At 57.2% G+C, this 24,221-nt stretch overlaps 8 protein-coding genes across 8 annotated transcripts; 5 read left to right on the top strand and 3 right to left on the bottom strand.

The window, feature by feature from the left end:
• Window positions 1–463: 463 nt before the first annotated feature.
• MFIFM68171_10271 (uncharacterized protein) lies at window positions 464–2,770 on the bottom strand (the record flags this gene model as incomplete). The annotated part of the gene is made up of 1 exon (XM_071065690.1): window positions 464–2,770. One exon carries the CDS (start codon window positions 2,768–2,770, stop codon window positions 464–466), a length of 2,307 nt encoding a protein of 768 aa, XP_070921791.1.
• A 2,744-nt stretch (window positions 2,771–5,514) lies between these two features.
• MFIFM68171_10270 (uncharacterized protein) lies at window positions 5,515–6,711 on the bottom strand (the record flags this gene model as incomplete). Its single annotated transcript, XM_071065689.1, has 1 exon — window positions 5,515–6,711. One exon carries the CDS (start codon window positions 6,709–6,711, stop codon window positions 5,515–5,517), a length of 1,197 nt encoding a protein of 398 aa, XP_070921790.1.
• Window positions 6,712–7,853: 1,142 nt separating this feature from the next.
• Window positions 7,854–8,806, bottom strand: BIM1 (microtubule integrity protein mal3; the record flags this gene model as incomplete). The annotated part of the gene is made up of 4 exons (XM_071065688.1): window positions 7,854–8,383; window positions 8,452–8,564; window positions 8,624–8,695; window positions 8,793–8,806. 4 exons carry the CDS (start codon window positions 8,804–8,806, stop codon window positions 7,854–7,856), a joined length of 729 nt encoding a protein of 242 aa, XP_070921789.1.
• Window positions 8,807–10,555: 1,749 nt separating this feature from the next.
• MFIFM68171_10268 (uncharacterized protein) lies at window positions 10,556–11,392 on the top strand (the record flags this gene model as incomplete). Its single annotated transcript, XM_071065687.1, has 3 exons — window positions 10,556–10,644; window positions 10,790–11,208; window positions 11,337–11,392. The coding sequence occupies 3 exons, from the start codon at window positions 10,556–10,558 to the stop codon at window positions 11,390–11,392; spliced, it is 564 nt and encodes a 187-aa protein (XP_070921788.1).
• A 2,095-nt stretch (window positions 11,393–13,487) lies between these two features.
• On the top strand, window positions 13,488–14,576 carry MFIFM68171_10267 (uncharacterized protein; the record flags this gene model as incomplete). The annotated part of the gene is made up of 1 exon (XM_071065686.1): window positions 13,488–14,576. One exon carries the CDS (start codon window positions 13,488–13,490, stop codon window positions 14,574–14,576), a length of 1,089 nt encoding a protein of 362 aa, XP_070921787.1.
• Window positions 14,577–16,078: 1,502 nt separating this feature from the next.
• On the top strand, window positions 16,079–17,268 carry MFIFM68171_10266 (uncharacterized protein; the record flags this gene model as incomplete). Its single annotated transcript, XM_071065685.1, has 3 exons — window positions 16,079–16,331; window positions 16,413–16,575; window positions 16,641–17,268. The coding sequence occupies 3 exons, from the start codon at window positions 16,079–16,081 to the stop codon at window positions 17,266–17,268; spliced, it is 1,044 nt and encodes a 347-aa protein (XP_070921786.1).
• A 1,368-nt stretch (window positions 17,269–18,636) lies between these two features.
• Window positions 18,637–20,625, top strand: MFIFM68171_10265 (uncharacterized protein; the record flags this gene model as incomplete). The annotated part of the gene is made up of 1 exon (XM_071065684.1): window positions 18,637–20,625. One exon carries the CDS (start codon window positions 18,637–18,639, stop codon window positions 20,623–20,625), a length of 1,989 nt encoding a protein of 662 aa, XP_070921785.1.
• A 2,240-nt stretch (window positions 20,626–22,865) lies between these two features.
• MFIFM68171_10264 (uncharacterized protein) lies at window positions 22,866–23,921 on the top strand (the record flags this gene model as incomplete). Its single annotated transcript, XM_071065683.1, has 2 exons — window positions 22,866–23,792; window positions 23,868–23,921. The coding sequence occupies 2 exons, from the start codon at window positions 22,866–22,868 to the stop codon at window positions 23,919–23,921; spliced, it is 981 nt and encodes a 326-aa protein (XP_070921784.1).
• Between the last annotated feature and the right edge of the window lie 300 nt (window positions 23,922–24,221).

Below are 24,221 nucleotides of genomic sequence, written 5' to 3'. Positions count from 1 at the left end.
ACAACAACAAGTGGGGACTTGTGGGAAAAATAAATGCAATCTAGTGCTGAAAGGGAAACAGAAACGCAAAACACCGCAACATGGATATATCCCCCTCTCGCTTGCTTTCCTTTCCCACCCCCCAACCGCGCAATCGTTTCTTCTTTCCATTCATCCCTTCGTTGTACCGTCGAACCATTGCTGTTTTGTCCGTGACCTCGCTTCTCGTGCAGTTCGTCCGTCGCCGGACAAACGACGTCGAGTTCAACGCGCTCATCAAATCATCTCCCCTCTTCTCGTTAAAGGCGTGATCGGCGGTGATAGCGCCGGGCCGAGGGAGTGTTCGGTTATGTGATGGCGTGTCGTGTCCTGGATATAAGTTTCCTTCCCTTGTTTAGGTTTCGCTCAGCAAGTTTGTTTGCTGGTTAGCCGCCGTCTGCGCCCATCGGAAAACTGACATCAGGCGGGGAGTGTCGAACCGTCCTCACGCCCAGCCCAGAGTCTCCAGCGTCGTCTTGGACTCGAGGCCACTCAAGCCCGCCACGCCCAGCGCCCTGACCTGACTGCTCCCCCTCAGCGCCGCCAGACCTTGCGATATCTTCCAGCCCTCTTCCTCCCCAATGATGAATAGATACCTCTTCCCCTCCTGATCGCGGATCGTCGCTCTCAGGACGTGCAGCCCCTTGCCCTTCTCACCGGCGCCTGAGCCTCCAGACCCGCCATTCTTGCAACCTCCGGTGCACGCCCTCCCAAATTCATCGATATACTGCACCGCCTCTTCGCCGATGAATGTCTTGGTTGCGCCGCGCTCGGCCGCCCTCCGCGCAGCCGTCGGCATGGTCTTGAAAAACGGATGATTCGTCGGCACCGAGCCGGGCGGGTTCGTCCCCACGCTGTTGGCCGCGTGCGTCGGGCACCAGACCTCGACTAGCTTAATCGTCCACGCCTTGATGTCCCACTCGCGCTGGGCAACGCCACGCACGTCGTCGTCGACAAAGAGGCCTGCCGACGTGATGCGCAGGATGAGGCCGTCCGTGACAGATCCCACGCCCGAGATGAGTTGCGACGCGGGGGTTTTGGAGAACTGGTTCAGAAAGCCGTACACAGCCTTGATGATGATCTTTTGGGGGTCGTTTGTCGTATACGGCCCGCGCATGGACGGCGGGGGGGTGGTGCGCGCCGTCGAGGCTGATGGTGCCCAGGAGGACTCGGAGAAATCTGAGACGGATTTCTTGCGGGGGGTTGGCTTTTTGGGCGTGTCGTAGGGGCGGTACGAGTAGGTGTCTTCCGTGCCGGTGGCGGATGCGGTAGGTTTCGGTTTTGTCGACGAGGGAGTGGGCTTGGTCGGGGAGGGTTTGGGCGTGGAGGGCTTGGTAGGAGATGGCGGCGCCGGAGAGGCTGGCTTGGGGGTGGACGGCGCCGATGTGGCGGACGGAGCCACGCTCGGCGGCTTTCCGTTGGGCCACATGCTTGTCTTCTCTCCGACCGAAGAGAACGCGTAGGTGCTTCCCTTTCGCGCATTCTGCTCTCTTTCTTTTTCCTTTTCCTTTTCCCTTTCCCTTTCCTTCTCTTCGGCTTCCTTGCGGAGCCGGGCTGCTCGCTCTTCTCGCTCTTTGCGCTCCCTTGCCTCCTTGGCTTCCCGCTCTCGCGCCGCTTGCCGCTCCCTCTCGGCTCGTGACCGGGCCTCTTCCCGCTTTCGAGCCTCTTCTTTTAGCCTGGCTTCCCGTTCCCTGGCCTCTCGTTCTCGCGCCTCTCGCTCTTTTGCCTCCTGTTCGGCCTTTTCCCGCAACTCCCTCTCAACTTTTTCCCGTAGTTCCTTTTCGAGGCGTTCCCTCTCCCTCGCTTCCTGCTCTTTCCGCAATTTCTCCTTGATCTCGCGCTCGCGGGCCTCCTTCTCCCGTCTCTCGCGTTCTTTGGCCTCCCGTTCACGCAGCTCGCGTAACCGGCGGGCGGCTTCCTCCTTCCGTTTGGCTTCCGCCTCCCTGGCCTTGCGCTCCTCCTCCCTTTTTCTGGTTTCTTCTCTTGCTTTTTCCCAGGCACCCTTAGCCTCCGTCTTCGCCGAACTCGTCTGGGGAGGAGGGGACTGAGGAGGAGGAGGCGGAGCTTGCGGTTGCGGAGCCGGCTTTGGCTCCTCACGTCGCGGCTCCTGTGGTTTTGACTGGGGCTCTGGTGGAGACTGAGCCTGAGGCCGAGACTGAGACTGCGGTTGTGGTCGCGGTGGCGGCGCCGATTGTTCTTGCCAGGATTGATAGTGACCTCCGCCGTCTCTCGGCGTCTCATGTTGCGGAGGCGGTGGGGGAGATTGCGGGGGCGGTGCTTGGTTCGGAGGAGAGCCGTTCGGCGGTGCGTTGTACCACGACCCTGAACCCCCGTAGCCTCCATTTGGCTTTTGTTGGTCGCCGGACTTATCGCCGCCGCCGCCGCCGCCGCCGTTGTTCCGCGCAAACGGCTCATGCTGAGTGCGGCCCAGAAGGAAAGCGCCAACGCCGACACCTCCCACCACGAGAGCACCAAGGAGCGGCCAAAACCAACCAGCGGTACTTGATGGGCCCGGACCGGCAGAGGCGTCTCGGAGCACGAGAAGTGTCATTAAGAATGTCGTGGCGCTGACGGCGCCGGCTATGAAGCTGTTCCATGTCGGCTTTAACGACGGCAGGTAGAGAAATCCGGCACCGGCCGAGTGTTCGGGGATGATGAAGATGTCGTATTTCCCTGGTGGGAGACCGGCGCCACTCGCCGTTGTCCTCGGATTGTCCCCATGCGGCGGCGGGGGCGGCGGTGGCTGGCTCATTCTGGGCGAGCAGCCGGCCGGCCCAAGGGCAGGTCAATCTCCCACTCTCTCTCGTGGGAACTTGCGGGATGGTAATGGGCAAACCGAATGCGAATCGAAGTCTAGTGGTATCTCAAAGCAGCCATGAAGGATCGCAAGGCCATGAGAACTAGGCGGAGACAGATTTGGTCAGCTCTGGGTCATGCGATAGACGTCTGTCCTCGGCATGGGCAATGGGTTCCGCAGGACTCGACAGAACAATCACATATCAGGTTGGAGGGGAGGGGAGCGGGCACGCGACTCACCAGGAGCAAGAACAATGCAAAACACCCAACGCCAAAAGCACAAACGCAAACGCAAACGCCTGATTGCGCTCAATGGCACCCAGGACGGGCGACTGTGGCCTTAGCTGGGAAGAGGATGTTCAAGATGTTGTTTTTTGTGCTGCTTCCCCAACCCCGCAACTAGGGATTCGAAGCAGTATTATTGTTGAGGGCGTTTGCAGCAGCGCGCGACTTGGAGCGGGAAGACACAACGGCTTTTCGCAGCGGTGGTGGTGTCACAAAGAAAAAATCCGGGCCAGGGCCTGTTGTGTTTACTTTCGGCAGCTCCTGGGACGGGAACCATTCGGCGGCAGAAGCGGGCGACAGAAGCGGGCAGCGCAGCCCAAAGGCTCGAAATGCGGGTGGTGGGTGGGGTGCACGGGCCAGCTGCCATCCAGGTTCTTCCCGCGTGTTCTGCAGCCCAATCAGCCCAATCCTTCCCAAGAAAGTACGGGCGAGGCACAAGCCGCGAGCCGCTTGGCCTCTCCCGCTCGTTCGAATCTTGGATGGCAACGTCGCGGCATGTCCAATGGTCGCCGTTGTTGACAGCCGTCGCCGCGGCGGGCCCGGCATGCCTCTGGCCCAGACCCGTCAGCCTCGCTTCCCCCGCAAACGGTCATGTAATGTGTGCTCTGTGAGAAGGGGAGCTCCCGCGGATGCGTCACGTCCTCTCTCCAAGGAGTGCCCATGTTCCGCGGAAGCGGCCCCGAGAGATTTGAACCGTTCAACACCGCCCGTCTTGTTCTACGCCGCACACACAGACACAGAGGCGCGCACACACACACACTCACACACAAACACTTACACTCGCTCCCGCCGCTATGATGGATACTTTCCCCTCTTGCCTCGGACGCGGACCCGCTCATCTCGAGACGCGTCGTCTCTCGGCCAAGACAGCGAATGGAAGCATCAGTCTGCAAAAACAAAAAGACATTTTTGGAGGGGCTGGTGATGGGGCTCTTTGGGCATCCAATCCGATGAAATTGTGCAATCTCATCACTCTGACAGGCTGTGACAGGCCCACTTGCACAGCGAATCGCGGAGCCCAGCGACGGACCCCTGAAGTGCCTGGCGAATCCGCGGCTCCGGGCTGGGACCGGTGCGGTGTGGGGTGTGGAGCAAAACCAGGCCTGTTCGTCTGACGTCGAACCGAACCAGCCTCCTTGTCCCATCCCAGACTTTCCATCCTGCCACTTGTCCCGAAGAACCCGGAACCGGTGTTGCACGACACCCAATCTGACAGGCGGATCAATGCTGCTCCAGACGGCTGCTCTACGTAGTACGAAGCTAGACAGACTCACCCAGAGCCGAGCACAAACGACGAGCGACGAGTCTTGATTCGACGTATACACTTAGAAGAGCGTTGTTTGATCAACGCTGGAGCAAACGCTTGCCTGTGTTGCCGAGCAACCAGCCACCGATGGGGCTCTCGGTGGAGGTGACGTAGCCAGCTCATCCAGTGTTCACCAGCCACTCAATCGAGGGGCAGTTCATGTCGCCTCTCTGTTGGCGGATGCGATAGAAACCACCCCATCCAGCGTTGATATCCACAACGGGTCAGTTGCCGTCGTTCTGATGTGGTCATGGAAACCCTTTGACCGCGCTCGCTTGGGCCGCAGCCACCTCTCGTGTTGGAGTGGTAGTGAACCAAGCACTCCTGTCAATCGGATGATTACGTACGATTAATTTGCTCCCGGCCGGCACTCTTCGAGTGGCCTGTTTGCTAACGTTGTCTCGACGTTTGACATTGCGGTGTCGGACTGAGAGCAAGTACACTTTGCGTCGGGACATACCATTCCCCACGCCCTTGTGCACATCCATGCTTACAAGTTCAACTGTTCTGCCGAAGACTGCCCAAGACTGCTCCTGGCACGGTCATATGAGACGGTCATTTGTGTTTCTTTCCCATTAGACTCTGGACAACCAACAATGCGAGACACAGCAAGAGAATTGGCAAAACCAAAACACCATTGTCCCTTATGCTTTGCCGCAGCCCTGTGTACAAACCAAATTACAACACAATTGCCCTTGCGACCTAAACTCCCGTAGCAACCTGGTGCATCTAGACTCCTGTAACCCTCTTATATGTCTAGAACATCCAAAACTCCCAAGAAGAAACAAACCCCGTCACAGCCAACCCATCGTAGCTCAGTTTGGCGGTTGTACCAAAAACATTCCCAGTTCGACAACCCACACCAGCGCCTCAGACACCCTCCCCAGTAGCCATTCCAGCACCGCAACCACCTGAACGCCGGCCAAAACGAACCTGACAACCACCAATAGCACGGCGTCAACCACGCCGCCTCCCGATTGCTGCTCCTCTGCTTTTCCCTCTGGTGTCGCCACTGCGGTCACCTTTGTGCTGTCGGTTTGGAAAGAATCCACCGAGGAACCAGCAGCAGACATCATCTCATCCATCTCTTCGGGAGGCGGCGATTCCCGTCACAGACGCTTGACGCGGTCCTTGGCGACGCCGAGCTTGCGGTCGACGACGTCCACGTCCTCGTTCTGGCGATCCAGCATGTCAACATGGCGGTTGATCTCATCGTTGATGGCCAGCCCCATCTCCTTTTGCCGGCGCAAAATCCTCGCCAGCGCCTCCACCTCGTCGTCCTGCTCCTTCATGATATCCTTCTGCAGTTGCAACACCCCCTCATTATCCAGCTCTCTGGTCCGCTCCGTCTCGGGCAGCGGCGCGCCGAGCACCCTCCCCCCGGTCCTGGGCACGCTGGGGCCACTACCCCCCATCAACGCCGCCCTGTCACCCGCGCTGGCTGCTCCTTCGCCCCTCCCGTCCGCACCACCCCCCCCGACCGCCAAGCTCGAGCTCAACTTGTCCAACCCATCCCTCTCCACCCTCGCAGCGGCGATGAGATCCCTCCGCCTCCTGAGCTCGCCCTCGCCCAGCCTCCGCTCCTCCTTCAACACCCTCAACCCCTCCCCCAGCGAAGCCAGCAAGCTGCCCGCCCTGACGAGGGCCCTCTTGGCCTGGGAAGCGGCCTCGACCCTAGCGCCGTTCTCGAACGCGGCGTCGCGGCGGCCGAGGGCGACCCTGGCCTCGTGGAGGGCGGCCTTCAGCTCGCGGTGCATGTCGAGCCAGGTGCCGGGGTCGGCGGCGCCGGCGGCGAGGTTGGCGTCGCGGAGGGAGGCGGGGGGGATGCGGGCGGCGGCATCGAGGCTCAAGCCGGACACGGAGGCCGAGGCCGGGGGCCCCCCACCCCCACCGCCACCGCCACCGCCACCGCCGGGGGGGAGGCTCAGGAAGGCGCGCCAGGCGGGGGCGTCGCGCCAGCGGCGGTCGGGCGGCTCGGCGATGGCGCGCAGGTAGCGCTCGAGGCCGGCGCGCCGCTGCTCCGTCAGCTCGGGCGACGACACGGTCGACCGGAACCACGACTTGGCCGGCAGCGGCTCGGGCGGCGGCGCCCCGACGTGCGCCGTCAGCGCCTGGTGGAGCGCGGCAAAGTCCGAGTAACGCTTCTGCACCACGAACGACCGCAGCGGCAGCCGGACCGTGATGTTGTAGAGCGTGTACGGCTTGGTCGACTTGTTGCCACCGCCGCCGCCGCTGCCGCCGCTGTCGTCCGCGGGCGGCGTGTAGAGGGATGTCGTGGGGATGAAGATCTCCAAGGGCGGCGCCATCGAGTCGGTCGGTCGACGGGAGCTATGGTCTGTCTGCGCAGCAGAGTCTGTGTTGCCGGTTCCAGGTTGCCAGTTAGTAGAACTTTGTTGTTGTTGGTTGCGAGATGTGATCCGGGAACGGAAAGTGAGAGCACCCGGCTCGATGGTGATTTTCGACCCGGGCTCGTGGGCACCAGAGAGGTTCGTTGAACGTGGGCTTCGACGGTTGGGCACGTGCCTCTGTTCGGTCACTGCGCCGAATGCACAAACGATGGGGCGGTCGTGGACGGCGGCCAGACGGGTGTTTCGGACGATGGTCAGGAAGCGGCCGTGTCGATTGATTGCTCGCGCAGCTGTAACTCTAAGTAGCGCTGGAAAACTGGACTAAAAACAAAGAGTCGGGTATCTCTCGAGAGCAAAACGAAATGCCAATTCGGAAAGCTTGGACAAGGAGGAAAGAAGCTCTTTGGTGCCTGCTGAGGTTTGGCACGAGATCATTGGTGTCATCGGTTGTCGGATCGGGTTTCGAGGCTGACGGTTGCCAGGCGAGTGTCGCCCACTGCAGCTGCTCGGCGCTAAAGCCTCGTCCTCCACACCAGGCGCCAACCCCGGACCGCCCTTTCTGCATCCCTCCCGGCGATCACCTCCACTACTACAAAAAAGTGGTTCTGTCCTGGTGTCGCTGGTCTAGTCTATTAAGATTGTGCGCACAGCCAAGCACCAAAGTTGCGGTTCGGGACAATCCTGCAGCCTAAGTAGTCGTGTGCTTCCAGGCTGCAGTGCTTTTTTATACCGAGGTAGTTACCTTCGCAGTAGGCTGCAGCGTCTAGAGCACTTCACAGGGCAGGCAGCAAAAGAACGGAACGTGCCAATGTCCAGAACTCAGTCTATCAAGTCCCTCGTATATCGACTAACTCTGCGCGATGGCTATGCGGGAAAGCCAGTGAGTGTCGATGGAGTGCACCGAATTAGTGCAAGGGTATAGAGGGCAACTCCACACCAAGATGGGCCCTTTTTAGCCATTACCAACCGCGCTCCAAGTCATATGCATCGTGTACGTCGGCCCGTAGCTTGTGGCCCGATAATTACCTCCTCGCAGTTTCCTCCAGACACGCTCCGCCGTTTCGTGGGCCGCCGCCAATGCCGCAAGAACCCGTTGCCCCTTAGAATGTCTCTTGGTCGTCCAGCTGCTCCGCCTCGGGGATCTCGAAGCCCTCCTCGGTCGAGTAGAGGATTGTCTGGATTTGCTTGACCAGTCCGTCCTCCTGCTTCTCGAGCTCGGGGTCTTCTTCGACGGCTTGCTGGACGAGCAGTTCGATGTCGCGCAGCTTGGCAAAGTAGAAGTCGCGTTCGCGCTCCAGGCCGACCACCGTCTCCTTGAGCGTGGCGTTCTCCTGTTGGAGGGCAGCAGTCGCGGCGCCACCTGCCGGCTTGACCCCAGCCCGAGGGCCTGTGGTGGGGGTTACGCCGCCGGGGCGCCTCGCAGCACCGCTCGGGGCCCGAGCGGTCGGTCCAGAGCCGGGAGGCAGCGCGCCGCCTTTCCGTCTGCCGACCGCGTCATAGTCGCCGCCGGGGTAATACTGGTCCCAAAACTTCTTTGTCCACTGGAGAAACTCCAGGTTATCCTGCATCTTGCATTTGACGAGCTGCTCGACTGGGATAGACCGGTCGATCTGATGCTTCGTGAAGGTGTCTGCGGCAGCCTGTCGTGAGCTCTACGCGTCCAGATCAACAGCGCAGCGGGGGTTTCGGCGAACTCACTCTGGAGGACCTTGAAGTTCTGGATGTAAGCGTATTCGCTATTGACGTTGAACTTGACGCGGGACATTGGCACGTCGAGGAAAATGCTGTCGTAGACCTGGCAGAGAGCGGCACTATCGCGAATCCCCTTGTCAGCTCCGGGTGCGCACAGCGGGGGAGGGGCAGGACCTACCCAGTTCCACACTGCTCAACCTTGGTGATGTTGAGCTGCAGCAGGCTGTTGAGCCATTGCACGAGTTCTTGCCTACGGAACGAGCCTCTGTCAGTCGGCATTCTTGGGGTCTTGGGGCTCGCGAGGGCGAGCGGCAACGCAAGAAGAGGCAGGGGCGGGCAGAACGGACCGAGATTCGCCCATCTTGACCGGATATTGTGCAGAATCACTGGAACAAGGGAGTTGCAATGGCGAGCTTGACGGCGAGAAGTCGCAATCAAACGGGGGGATTGAGCGGGATAAAAGCGCGTTTGCAAAGAACAAGACGGCAGGCAGCGATGAATGTGTGGACCAAAACGGAAGCGACTTTCTTCCTCTGGCCGTTGATGATCATCGAAATCAAAACCCGAAAATCGGGCGTCGGCCAATCAACCATGGTGGGGGTGTCTTGGTGATGCTTACACGGTTTGATTGGCCTGTGCACTCCCTACCCGCCGACCACGTGACTCACAGCTGGCAAGACCCTGACCCTTTTCCTTTCAATATGGAGTCTGGAGTCCTGCGTGAGGTAAGTGACAGTATATAGATCCTAAAAGAACCCAAAAGAATGCATTCATGACTAATGTCGACACTCAGAAGTTCCATTAGGTCCGATTGATGTAGCAGCATAACAGGGTTAGGGTTGAGGCACCGGTTCTCCGCATTGCGGATAACGCTGCATAGAAAAAGGGATAAAGTACCTGAAAATGAGAGCGTGGGGGCTCGGAGCCGACGGCACGGGTCTGCCCGGCGACGAGGTGATAGAAATTCGGAGGATTACAAGAACCATTTTCGTAGAGAGAAACTGAGCGTTAATTATTTTTTTCTTTAGTTTTTGATGATTACTACGACAAAGAAGGAAGAAAGGAGAAAGGAAAGGAATATAAATAGTCGGCGACGGATGACAAGCGATATACCAAGTATCCTTGGTCCCAGTACAGACAGATGTCTGCAACATGATTAGCTCCGCAAATCAGTGAGGTGTCCATCACGCATTTAAAAATGGAATTGGGAGCTGGAGGTGATCAGACTGTCTAGGCGTTGCTGGATCAACCTTTGTATCTCAAACAATACCGACGATCGTCGATGGGTTTCAAGAGTCCGCGCTTCAGCCAGTGATGAGTCCGCTGTCAAAATGTCATATCCAAGCCCTGCCACACAACTGAAACATGCGTGATGCGGTGTATAGATGTCCGATACCGCTAAAGTTCTGCCCAGTCAATATACAGTTGGCATTTCCGCTGATGTTGTAAATGACACGACTTATTATATGAGTGTCGCTCAGAGCGCAAGATGTTTACAAAGAGAATATATGCGGTCTAGTTAGCCATAAATGAGAAAGTACAAGTAGCTGGAAGCATTTTTGCCACCTGCAACCGTACCACAACATACCACATAATTGGGGTGCTTTTCTGTGATACAAATCGCGCATATTGACAAGTAGGTATGTTGAGTACTTCCCAGTCCTTATTTAAGGCCGCTTTGCGCACTTCACCTGTGCGATTCTAATTTCTCTTTATCCACAATAATACGCATCTCTGTGTAGAATATCTGATGATAGTTTCGGAACCTCACCGAAACGCTTCTTATCTGGTACAAATGTAGCAGCTCACCGTAACTTCCCTCGTAGATCTGTCACTAATCTCCCGAGATTCACAACTGTCAAGTATAGGAGCGAGGAGCGCGGAGCGCTCTCAAATCTTTCCCCGACCGGCAACCCCCCAAGTTTCATCCAAACATAAGATCGCGGGAAGCCCGAGCAAAATCTGGGTTACGGTGTTCCTCAACAGGGACTACTTGGCCGGGGCCCTTGTGCTCAACCACACGCTGCACCTCATATTCGCACCCACCGAGTTACAGCGCGTCGTCCTGCTTGACAGCGACCAACTCGTCCTCAAAAACATCGACGACCTCATGAACCTCCCCCTGGAAGGGGGATTCATTGCCGCCTCCCACAACTGTACCTGCAATCCGCGCGGGTTCAAGCGCATTTCTAACGATTGGTAAGTTCCTTGTTCGTCACTGCCATCTTAAAAAATAAGGCGATTCGAAACGGGAACGATGGAAAGAGGAGGAAGAGAAGAGACCAAAAGAAAGAAAGAAGAAGAAAAAAAAAAAAGAAGAAGACTGACTCCACCCGCAAAACAGGACCCCCCAAACGTGTGCCTACACCTCTTCGACCACCACCTCGCCGTACCTCCCGCCGGCGCCGTCCGCCTCAAGCCCGCCCACCCACCGCCTCCTGAACTCGGACACCCTCGTCCTCCGCCCGTCGCTCGCCGAGCACGCCACTCTCCTCTCCACCCTCGCCACGCACCCCTCCGTCCCGGACGCCGCGGCCGCCGACGAGCCTGGTGTACCACCGGCGGTGGGTGCGGCTGCCGTACGCGGACAACGCGCTCAAGACGATGCGGTCGTGCCACGCGCAGCTGTGGCAAGACGCGGACGTCCGGGCGGTGCATTACATCTACGAGAAGCCGTGGAGGACGAGGCAGGTCGGGCACGATCTGGTCAGCGAGACGCACGGTTGGCGGTGGAGGGAGTGGGGGGAGGTCTGGGGGGATTGGGTGCGTGCCGCCGCCGCCGCCGCTACCGCCGCGCGCCGGCGGAAAGGGGGGCGGGAGACGAGGAGGTTGTGGGAAGAGGTTGTGGGAAGAGGTTGTGGGAAGAGGTTGTGGGAAGAGGTTGTGGGAAGAGGTTGTGGAGAGTGTTGTCGTGAAGAAGGAGAAATGGGAGGATGCGAATGGGTGAGGTGGATGTATGATGTATCGATTCGGTGTGGGAAGATGGAGGCGCGGAGAAGGTGCTTTGTCCAAGGCTGGGTGGCACCCCCGCGGCGGAGAATCTACCTATGTGGGTGCGAAGATGCGTTGGCTGGGATGGAGTCGTGGAAATAGAGAACTAAACCCAGCAAGAGTCTGTGATGGCTTTTATACGCTAACCCGAAGGGATCACCGGATGGTATCATGTTGTTTCCTTGCTGTGATATGCCTGAGCCTGGGACGCCTTGTCCGCAAAGCCCGCAGCACTGCACCTCCGCCAGGCCAATTTGAACATGAGGATGTTCTCGACGGCATCAGAGCCGTCGATGGCCTTCTTCGAGAGCCTCTCCGGAACTTAGGTAGAAGATGGCCGCTTGCATTATACCTGCTCGTCGGGTGCTCCTTGCTGAACCTGGAAGTTCCTTGGTCGTTGTAGGCGGAACTCCGACATGGGGACCGCTTTCCATTGCCGTTCCAACCTCTCCGCTCCAGTACCGCTCCATAATCCCCAGTACGTACCACGTGCAGCATATTTTGATGAGGGATCATAGACGGACAACAATGTGCATGACCCTACCTCGACAAGCGCTTCTGTTAATGACAAGGACAATGGGAACGGAATGAGAGGACAATAAAGAAGACAATGGAAAACACAAAGTTGATGCCAGTAGAAAGGGTGTGGAGGTGGGACAGTCCGTCGAAATGCACCTCTCATTCGCTGTGTTCTGCCAGCTTCGTTCAACCCGATTCCTTATGTACAGTAATTAAGGTACCTCTAACAGTACCTACCCTAGAAAGGCGATCCTCATCGCTCCCCTCATGCGATAGATACGATGGTTTTCCAACATACATGATCAACATCATCAAGCACAAGCCCCAAGCTCAAGGCTCACGCCGCCTCTATCCCTCTTCCGTCCTCCGTGATAGTGGTCCTGTCGAACTGCGGAACACCAAATTCATTCCAGGATGTGGTCCCATCTCCCTATCTCATGTAAGGATTCTGGAACATCGTTCCACTTCCCTTTCTTGTAGACAGAGGCAGGGGGCGGAGCCTTCCTTTTCTTGTCGTCCTTCTTGGCCTTCTTGCGAATCGCAGCTACCCGGTCAACTGCGAACATGGTTTCTGTCGTCTCACCGGGTACAAGGTAAATAACCAGGTAACAGTCAACCATTCTCACAAGCGCATTCCCCTGGATTTTGGTCCAGTACTTATATCTGAAGGGGTTTCTTTGATACATGATGGAAAATAAAAGGCAGTCCCGAACCAACTCGCATTTACATTCTGTATGATACACCGTTGGAATTGAGTCAGTGTCGAAACTATCTTTATGTAGGGATTGTTTGTTTGATGTTTCACACAGAAAGCGGAAGTCCAGCCATGGAGCGCAGTATTTTTACATAGGGCTTGCTGGCTGGGCATGAACGGCCACTCCTCTACTTCCCACGTTTCAATCTATACCGCGACTCTCGGTCTCACGGTTTTTAGTGTCGCCAACCTCGCCGTCACCAAGAAATTTTATCTATAATCCGCATTTTGTCATTACGTACGAGTGCCTTAGACATCAGTGTCACATGCTCAACCAGACAAACATGACGACCCAGGGTACATGTAGTAATGCTACCACACTGGTACTTGAATAAGTCCAAAACTGCGGTGGCGCCATTCAAATCTCTATTGCCAGCCCATGACTCAAACTGAATGCCCAGGAGTAGCAACATCATGACACAGAAAATCCCCTTCCCCTAGTCGGTGGCCCTGAGAGGATTCCGTGTTGATGTTCCGAAACAGTAGTAGACGCTCAAAGGGCAATACCCAATGTACAACTAACAATATTGCGCTGTTCTAATTGTAACAATCTCTTTGCCATCTCCAGGCAAAAGAGATAAGAGGGAGAGCGCCTAGGGACTCAAACCCGCTTAGGTACCTCAGGTATAAAAGCTTATCAGGTTCAAGCGAACGGATTTTCTGTGTACATGACTAGTTTACCACACACCGAACACCATTGATGCACGGGGGGACAGACCTTCTGCCATCAGAGCCGACGATCCATCTTCTATCCGCGCCCAACCCATCCGTGACTACTATGGCCATCGGAACGATTTTCCACCCTTTCCCACGGCTGCCCAAGGAGATCAGAGACATAATCTGGGATTTTGCGATCCGTCCCAGTATGCCTGCAGCGCATTATTTTACCATTTTCAGACCACATAGTTACCGGGAATGGGCCGCCATTGGGAAAGATATGGCGGTTGTAGGGGATTGGCCGTTGTGTGCGCTTGCAGCGCCTTACTGCGAAGAAAAGCGCGCCCGCTCCTGGACTTCATCAAATCCGTCAGCATACTTGATTGATGGCGGCCTGTGGACGGCGTGCAAGGAATCGCGGGAAAGAATCGCGAAGCAAATCGGCCCGTTCGAAACCGTTTTTCAATATAACGGGCAGGCCATGGTACGCGAAGAGCGCCCGGCAGCGCGGGCAACAGGAACTTTCATGCGCAACGGCGAGAAGCAAGTCTTTGCAACATATCCTAGAGTGGATCTTTTCTGCCTCCAGCCATTGAACCACGATTCTATCCTCAACTCGTGGAATGACGGCTGGAGGAGGGACGACTGGGAGCATCTCCTCGAGAAAAAAAACGTGCCCATGTTTGACCGCTGGATTGGCCTCGAACTGGGGAATCTAGCTCTGGAGTTGGACCCTGCATGGTGGGCTGACTCGGATCTAGTTCAGCGCAAGAGCGCCTACGGGCTCCCTAAGGCCGACTTTTGGTTCGAGGAATGTGCAAGGGGCGCGGCCTTGACGCAGCCCTTCAGTAGACGAACCGTGTGGTTCATTGACAAGCGCATCCGCCGGCATCCCGATGCTCCACCTGTGAGCATAGAAGGCTTTAAGGGTGACTTGTTTTATGGGAATGGATGCAAATATGTCCAAGTATTCCATGGCGATCCTGACTGGATTACCGACATACCGGCTTACGATGATGAAGAGATCCAGGGACTGGATAAGACAGCATTTGGCTTTGTGGAGAAGTTGGAGTTGTGGATCGACGAATACGCGGAGGACATTGAGGAGCGGGCGAGCAGGGAACCAGGAGACATCATATCCTACTACTATGAATCCCCGCCCTCTCACGAGATTGACTTTGGCGTCCTAGCTTGTCTCCCTGCTCCTTGAGAGATTCGTTAGGCAATATAGGAAAAACCTGGACAATATAGGAGACAAACGGTGGCAATACAGGAGCAGCGGGTTCGTAGAGGTAGGTTTCAAGCACACTAGTGGTACATATGGAGTGGGGCAGGATGTCTATTGCAATACTCTGTTGGGCGGATCAGCCCAGGAGTTAGCACTTGCTTCGGCGCATGGTTGGCCAGGGACCCCTTTCGTAGACGAAACTGGCGGCTCTCTTTTTTAAGATGAAGTGGGTATATATGCATCTTGTGGAGATATTTACTGGCTTGAGGACCGGGGCAAACAGCTGTGTGGGTATATGTGCGAGGTGGACTCAGAGAGGTATTGATATGGAGAGGGGAAAAAAGAGAAAAAAGAAAGAAAGAAAGAAAGAAAGAAAAAGTGTTCCAATGAACCACCTTGTGTTGCTCCATCTGACTACAAGGGGCTTGAATTCGCTCCGTCTAAGGTAACCGCTCGGGCCGCTGCCGGGGCGGGACGGGGCTCGTTCATTCGGCCGTGCTCAAGCTCCGTTCCGACCGGCGGGTGTATTTGTTTATTAAGGTAGATCCCATATCAGGTCAGGCACTTAGGACCCAAACGCCTTTACAGACGCTGAGGCCAAAATTGAGTGAACCAATCCGGTTGTATGTATACGAGTGTAAAGTACAAGTGAACTCGGTGGTTCTCGAGGTGCGAATTTGAGTCCCTACCTTAGTAATATACACACCGTATTGTGCATGGTCTATGCAATTTCTTTCCTGGATGCCGAGCTGCAAAATCCTGGACTATTAAGCCGGGGCCCTTGCTGAGGGTTTCCCGCTAACGTAGCGACAAGGTTGGTGTTGTAGGCAACCGTGTTTTTCAGAGTCAGGGAACTCCCCGATCCCTGCCCGTCGAATCGAAACGAATTGGCCGATACCGAATGCTCATTTTCAGTCTTGGATTCGACAAACGATTCGTTGTCTGAGGGCTGTCTTTTGCTTACTATGGTTGAGACCACCGCGGCACGCCAGCACCGCCACCTGCTGGCACCGGGATTCGCGAACCATACTTTATACGGAGAAGGCCAGCGCCCCAGCCCATGCTTCAATGACGCTCGTTGCAGGCAACGAATTTCAGTCCAATCACAGAGCCGGCGCCGAGATCACCACCGAGTCTGCGGTTTGTGCGGCGGCGCGAGTAACCCTGGTTCCTGGGGCCCCGGCACGCCGTTCCAGAAGTCCTCAGGATCAGCCCGGACCGGGGCACTAACCAAGGTCAGCTAAGCCAAAACGACATCCAGGAAACCTCCCGGCATGGGACGGTATTTACAAATCCCGGGTTCGCGTCTACCGTCAACCAAGCGCTGGAAGCCAGCCGAATCGATGAATTTTCCTCATGTGCAACGATTAATGACGCATCGTGTCTCATTAGCTGCTTCCGGCTCGTTGCTCCCCTGGACTCAACTGGAAAGCTAAGGTATACACTAGAACCGACACAACCTCTCCGGCCGAGGACCGTGGATGATGGCCGACCGCGCATGCGGTCTGTTGTTATGGGCGGCCGTCTTGGGAATTGCTGCTGCGGGAAGACGACACGGCCTGCAGAGGGGTGCCGACTGGACACCAGCCCAATCGACGGGCACAAGAACACCGGTGGGGTTGACGAAGCTCCAAGTGTCGCACCGGCCGACACAGGCACCGAGTCTAGCGACACGGGCTGATTTACGCCGTCGGGATTCCGACCCCTCCATCTGCGGTTACTTCTCGGGCCTCGCTGGTACGTCTGTCACTGCCGCGATTGACTACAGGTATTCAACTGAGGTGCACGGCAGGTGCTGATACACCTTCTCATCCATAGAGCCGCTCGTCTGCGATGAAGGATTCACATGCACCAATGTTGGCAACCACCGTGACTGCTGCTATGGAGGCGAGTTCTGCACCGCAGTCGCCGCCTTTTCCACCGAATGCGTTGACTGGGACCATGAGGCCTGCTCGACGTCAAGGCCGGGAACATCATGCTGGTACGAGGATGGCCCAACGTTCCGCCGCTCTCCTCGCCGTTGAAGCTGACTCGAGATCCCGCCAGCGCCCTAGAGTATGGATATCCTTTTTGCCGAACCTATCTGTGGTCGACATCGGCAACGCCCGGCAGGTCCTTTTCGATATATGTCTGCGAAGATCGACCAATGATCGGTGTGGGCACCATGCTCGCCGAGCCTCCTACCAGCCTCATCGACCGATTCAGCACACGGACCCGGTCCATGCACTCGTCGGCAACCACAAACTCAAATTCATCGCCCGGTTCCAGCGATACACGTGCCGGAGATGGCAGCACGCCAGCCGGGGTGGTAGTAGGCGGGGTCGTGGGTGGGTTGGCCATAATAGGAATCGTGGTGCTGGGCATATTCTTCATGTTTTTCCGCAGTCGGGGGACTGACGCAAGGAACATTGAACCCGGCGCCCCGGCGCCGTTCACCAAGCCTGAAGAATTCTCAACGTCGGGCTCACCGTCATCGGACTTGAACTCGAGCCAAGCATACGATGACCCAGCGAACTCCAGAATACCCGACGACCGGGACCAGCGACAGCCGCTTATGGCCGGAATAACCCAAGCCGAGGGTGAGCTTGGGAAACCGCCTCCAATGGTGCCCGCGAAAGCCCGTGTTTACACCGAGCTTCCCGCACAGATATATAAATCGGAGCTGCCAGCATGACGCTCAGTGTTTTGAGTTGGATTGTACATATGGGATATGAAGAAATGAAACCGAGGCCGCAGTTACATTCAGGTTTCTGACAGGCAAATGCTCTTTAATGGTTTGGAATGACTGGAGGGTGCTGTTTTATAAGGAAGATACCAGCGTGCTGCATCTGAGCAATGATTTTGATCAGCGGATCCATGAAGCGGGGATTCCAGGCGCCAAATGGAAATTGTGTTGAATCTTGGCCCGACTTGCTTTGAACTTCTCGGTGCTGATCGACTGAAAACTTTAAGCTTTCAGGCGCCACGAGCCGTGCACGTTATACACTGGAAGCACGCTGCCGCGCTGGACATCATGGAACCGGGCCCCATGGGTAGTGCCACGCCAGCTCGACCCTGCAAGCCAAGTCGACTCTCTCATATATCACTCTAGGTAGTACACAGTGATGGTCACCGATATCGGCCAATTTGTTGGGGTGCTACAGATTCCACATCTAGCCGCCACAGCAGCCATCTCATTCGCAGAAGAAAGAGAATTGAAATATATATATATATGGGTTGCTTCCTGACAGGGGAGGGGTTAGGCTCTATCAGCCACATTGATTGGGTCAGACCGACTCAGATCTGGCAGATAACCTGCCTCCGGTTTCTCGGCCCAAAACTAAGGTAATTACTTGGTGATTGAAGATCAAGCCTGTCCAAATCACCGTCCGAATACATAAAGCCACCTACAAAGTCGACAGTTTTTGGCCTCGACATTTGTTTAGTATTCGAATCTTGGAAGCGGGAAACAAGGGCGGAAGAAGGCGAGGAGGGCTTTCTTGACGGTAGAATAAGAAATAAAAGATTGCTGAAACGTACAGGGCGGGGAAAAAAATATAGTCTGAAGAACAGAAGAAGGTTAGATTTCGCAGTTGTGGCTCTGCCGAGTGTCACCCACCTATTTGAGGCGATCAGCGGGGAGCACGAAGGCTCGACATCATCAATACCCACTTTCTGATCCAAGGTTTGCCAAACGACTGAGGTAGACTCGTGTCATGCTCTCGCAGCTCTCGCAGCTCTCGCAGCTCTCACTTTTGGCGGGATCTCCTCATCGGGAGCCATTCTTTGTCTGGGGAACATCCGGGGTTAGGGCTCTAAGTGGTCAACAATGCCGCTAATGAATTAATTCCGCGGCCCCACAGCCAATTTGAATTCCGGAGGACGTTGGCATCAAAACGAGGGCATCAAAATTCCTCTCGCCGATCGCCGATCGCCAGTCGCATGAATGGATGGGTATGGGATAGGTACTCCTTTCTTAATTCGCAGGCCCGATGCCTCGACATACTAGTGTGCACTATACCACGATTCTGCGCTGACAGCTGGGTTACGCAACGAATCAACAATGGACGCACCAGCGCCGCTGCGCATCAGGCGGAAGCCGATCGCCACTTCGGAGACGCCGCCGGTCGTGGGCGCCGTTCCCGCGGCCCGAGAGCCGGATCAGAAGCCGCCCCCACTCCCCGAGCGGCCGGGTACCGGCGGTAGACTCCGGGCGGACGTGCATATGCCCGTGAGGCCGGTTTCGCGCGGCGAAGAGCCGTTACTTCAAGTCCCACAGTCCCACCACCGCCTCCGGGTGCAAACCAGCCTGCCCGATCTCTCGCGCCTCGCCACATCATCACCATCCCCAACCCCGGCCCCGGTCCCGACGGCCGCGACCTTCGGGCCGGGCGCCAGCAACGCCAAAACACTCATGCAGAATGCCCTCTCCGAGGCGCGCCATTTCGCTGGCGGGCTCATTCCGCACCCGACCGAGTCGACAAAGCATTATACCATCCTGCGCCACTCTCCTCCTCTCATCTTTTACCGTGGCCCGACTACCTCGGTCACCATCACCATTTTCAGCTCTCCGGACCACCCCCTCCCGGCGGACCGCACGCTCTGGCTGCAGCGCCGTGGCTTTTCAGGTGATAGCGGCATGAAAATCAAGGCCTTCTTCAATGCCACCTCCGACTGGCTTGACGTGACCCCCTCAACGCAAGTGCAGGTAGAGTATCTAGCGCCGGACACGGAGCGCGCCTGGCAGCGGGACATAGGCAAGGCATCCCGGAAGCTGGTTAAAGAAAAGGGGGAAAAGAAGGCGCACGTCGCAAGAGAGACACACGTGGTCAGAATCCCCGAAGCGTCCGACGATGGATATTTCCGGCTCATTCTCTGCGCCGGCGGACTGCCGCCTGACGAAGACGGCGACATCTTCTCCAAGCGCAAGACGCTCTGCGCCAGCCCCATCTTTCGCGTCGCCAGCACCTCGGCGGACTCGAGCATCTTCCGCGGCGCCTCCCTGAGCACCCTACCCTTGGAAATGGGCGTTTTCGTAGCATCCATGGTAGCGACCACCGCAGCTGAGACGTACACGGCGCCGGTGCGGGAGCCGGTAGAAGCAGTCCTGGACCGCGTCCGGCCGGGCATGATCAAAGAGACGATCGGCGGGCTCGTTTACGACGAGTTGAGCGAGCGATCCGATGCCAAAAACGAGGAGCTCGACCAGGCCTTCATCGCCGCGCACGCCAAACACACTACTCGATGCACCGACGGCCCTCTGGGACCCATCGGTCCGGACTCGGGACCGGAGCCGCCTTTTCCTCTCGAGTTCCAAGGCAGGGTCGTTCCCGGCACAGGACAGAGCGCCGCCGAGCTGGGCATCCCCACCGCCAACCTCTCCGACGTGCCCGACAGGATCAAGCATCGCCTCAGGGGCGTCTATTTCGGCTGGGCCCGGGCCATCCCGGCCGCCGACAAGCCCAACCCGAGCCCGGGGGACACCAGCGGCGGCGGCCCGAGCCAAAGCCAAAGCCACGGTCCCGAGTCCGACTGGCACGAGGCCATCATCACCGTCGGCCCCTCCCCGCACGCCCTCGCCTCAGTGACGCCGACCCCGCTCGTCTCAGCGCACCTGATCTCCTACCCGGCGCGCGGCCCCAACGGGCCCAACGGCGCCAACGGCGCCAACGGCACCCCGCAGTCCCGCCTCGCCCTCCTCAACTGCACCCTGCAGGTCGTCGCGCTGGGCTACCTGCGCGCCGCGCCCGCGCCCGCGGCCCTGCCGATCGCCCGGCGGCTCGAGCTCGCGTCGCGCGACGTGTGCCTCGCCCTGGCGAGCCTGGGCCGCGAGAACTGGGCGCCCGCCGCGGTCGCGGCCAGGCTCGGGCGGCAGCGGGGCGAGCGCAGCCTGGGCGAGCGGCTGGCTGAGGCCAAGGATAAGGTGGTCCGGAAGGTGCCCAGCGTCGCGGGGAGCCTGCACAAGGTCGGGGTCCGGAACGGGGACGGTCTGGAGAGGGACCGGCTGATTGGTGCTGGCGGGTATTGGGTGAGCAGGGAGGTTGGGCGGTAGGGAGATTCCTGGGATATAATTATATAGGTGCAGAGCTGATGGTAGGAGCGTGAGGCGGGAGCGAACGGTGCGGGGGCTTTTGCAGCGGTGGCGGGGTGTATGGCGGAGAGTTCGGTTTGCAATCTATGGCCGGGAATAAGTAATAAGCTACTCTAATGTAATTATAGAAGGATGGGATGATATTCTTGTGGCGACGAGCCAAGGAAGAAACGTCTCGGTTGGAAAGATAGCTACCAGAAAGTTAATCATAATTAGTCACTTTGATTTACCCAGTCTTTTTCTTTCTCTTCTTCTAATGTCCCCTTTACCAAGCGTACTAGTATTGTTGTTATGGATGATACTACGGCTGATTCACCTGGACACCCGATAGAAGGATGCTTTGGTGCAGACCTGCGGGCCCTAGCACTTGTAACCATTTTTGGTCCGGGAGGTCATATGAGATACTCAATCTATCGCTGTAACATAGATTTACTGTGCAGTGGAACTAGGCCGGAGCTCAAGCATGTAGGCCACGCTGCGCTCCATGTACAACCCTCGGGCTGGATCCGCGGAGTTCGTATTGGTCAGGGCGGATAGAGAGGAATCAACTGTTATCGTAGATAGATACGTAATGCATGATTATACCATTGCTCCCTTAGCCACCCTCATTTTCCGGTAGTACCTATGAGTAAACATCCTTGCATCCCGGTAGGCGGCTCCTTTCTGTGCCCGATCCTTCGTAACGACCGAAATTCCTCATTTACGCCTTGGTGACTTCAAACCCACCAACGGTTTCAACAACAAAATCACGATAAATTAGAGTTTTATCACTTCCTCTCTCCCTTGGTTAGCGTTTACGCGGCCGATTGATTTTGCAAGTCGGTCGAGTCGGCTATGCGACTGCCGACGAGTTACTGTGTTCGGACATTTTTTTACGAAGAGTGAGGCCGTTCCATACCCATCGGTTGATGGGGCTCTCTGGCGGGAAGAGAACATTGCCCCTGCCTGTGAGAGGGACAGATCACAGCATGATTCGACTTGTCTAGCAACTATAGCTTGACGGAAAGCGATGTAACGTGGCTGGCGGCGACGCAGCACACGGGAGGTAGGTAAGGTACTTTCCATCGTTCCTCAATGCTGTGCGCGTGCACGACTGTAGCGGCACAGGGAGCATATACGTGATATAAATCTAAGGTATGGAGCATTGACAACCCAAGCCAGATGTTAGCGTCCCAATCTTTCTCCCCGCAGAAAAAAGAAAACGAAAAGAAACGCCACTGTAACGACCCTCCTGCCAGAGGGGCCCGGACCGGATATCCAGGCTGGTAACAGCGCATGCCCAGCATCTGCCCGCGGCCTTGCTTGAGCAACCCCGGATGATGAGGGGTGCTTGTTGACATGACTTGCTCGGCACCACTTCCATCTGCATTACAACGCTATCCCTGGATTTGTGTCTGCGGAGCCGGAAAGTACCACGGCTTCATCCGGTTCACACTACCGACTGCGCACAAAAATAGAGATCAAGGTCTATTCTGGCCGAGAACGGGCCTTCTGTGAACAATTAATCGAAATCTGTGAACTGGGTTGGTCTGCTCAACACGATCCGGATCCGGTTTTGGGTCCCATTTCTTGCTGAGCTAAGGTATCTGATGAGCTGCCGACACTCTAAGTGAGGACCCAAAGCTCTTCAAGCGGGCTTGGCGCTTTGTTTCATTGACGCCTCTCCCTGGTCTCTGGCTCCAGAGATGGCTACTCCAGAACTAAGACGGGACGTCATCCGCCGCTGACCCGGTTTTTGGGATCACAGCTCACGGCAGTCCCATTCCGTGTTGCCGCACTAATTATCCAGCATATTAACCGCATGCGAATCCACCAATCGACCATCTCCCGCAGCCTTGTTTCGGAAGGCGACGCGCACCCCAGACCGCGCTTTGGGTGGTATTGTTGTGGGGTACAACTCCCGAATCTGTTCACGGGTACACGGGGCCGCTGTTGAGTCTCGCCGAGCGCCCCAACGTGTGGAACTCGGGCGAACTAACTCGAAATTTGAGGACTGGCTGGGTTGTCACATACTTGATATGTGACGCGAGCGGAAGAGGCGGAGCGTCACAGCCTGTCCAGCGGCAAGGGTGAGAAAGCGTAGAGCCACGGTCCCGACGTTGTATAAATCGAGCCGTAACCGCCCAAGCGGCAGTTGAGTTGCAGGCCTTTTCAACCTCACCAGTTTCTGGATTTTGCCTAGCTTGCTTCTAGCAGTAACGATGAAGTCACTCACCGTTGCCGCCCTGGCAGCCCTATGGGCCCAGAACGCCGCCGCCCACGCAACCTTCCAGCAACTCTGGGTCGATGGCGTTGATTACGGCTCGCAGTGCGCCCGCCTACCGGGGTCCAACTCCCCGGTCACCAACGTCGCTTCTACCGACATGCGTTGCAATGCTGGCGCATCCCGCCCCGGCGGCAAGTGCCCGGTCAGGGCAGGCTCGACAGTCACCGTCGAGATGCACCAGCAAAACGGCGACCGATCATGCGCAAACGAAGCTATTGGCGGCGCCCACCACGGCCCCGTGATCGTTTACATGTCCAAGGTCTCGGATGCCGCCACGGCCGACGGTTCCGCCGGATGGTTCAAGATCTTCCAAGACGGCTGGGCTAAGAACCCATCGGGCGGCTCGGGAGACGACGACTTCTGGGGCACCAAGGATCTGAACAAGTGCTGCGGCAGGATGGACGTGAAGATCCCGGCCGACCTGCCTTCGGGCGACTACCTCCTCCGCGCTGAAGCCATCGCCCTCCATGCCGCCGGGCCCGGCGGAGGTGCGCAGCTGTACATGACCTGCTACCAGCTGACCGTCACCGGCTCGGGCAACGCCAACCCCCCGACCGTCTCGTTCCCCGGCGCCTACGGTGCCAACGACCCGGGTCTGGCAGTTAGCATTCATGGCCCTATGTCGGGCTATACCGTGCCCGGTGGGCCTGTGTATGCCGGTGGTTCCACCAAAGTCGCCGGCAGTGCCTGCAGCGGATGTGAGTCGACTTGCGCCGTTGGGTCCGGGCCGGCTCCGACTCTGTCACAACCCACTCCGTCGGCGACCGGTGCTCCCCCTGGTGGCGGCGGCAACCCCAGCTGCACTGTACAGCAGTATGGACAATGCGGTGGCCAGGGCTATACCGGGTGCACGACCTGCGCTGTACGTTGCCAATCTCAATCCCCCGTCTCTGCCATCACCTGAAGGCGCAGACTTGCTAACATTCATTTCTTCCAGGCCGGCTCTACTTGCTCTGCCGTCGCGCCGCCTTACTATTCCCAGTGCCGTTAAGTACTACGAGTCGTAGGAAGGACCGCGGCGCAAGCCGCGCTACCCCGGCGGGTTGCCCAAGCGGACTCGGAGTGGGCCAGCATTCTATGTATATAGTTGATCTTTTACCATGTGAATACGAACTGCTATCCGGCGACTTGACATTTGTATTTCTCAACCGCTGATCCAGCCTTGCCTCATTGATGATCGTACAACACAATGGTAATGGTGTAAAACGAGAGTAGAACGGAGGGAAGCCCCTCGAGGCGACTCCCTCAGCCCCAAACGGTCAACTCGATTACAAGCTTGCTCCAACGACAG

This window comes from Madurella fahalii (genome assembly GCF_045866475.1).
Source record: "Madurella fahalii IFM 68171 DNA, scaffold_6, whole genome shotgun sequence".
NCBI lineage: Eukaryota > Fungi > Ascomycota > Sordariomycetes > Sordariales > Madurella > Madurella fahalii.
This window is presented reverse-complemented; position numbering and strand designations above follow the sequence as displayed.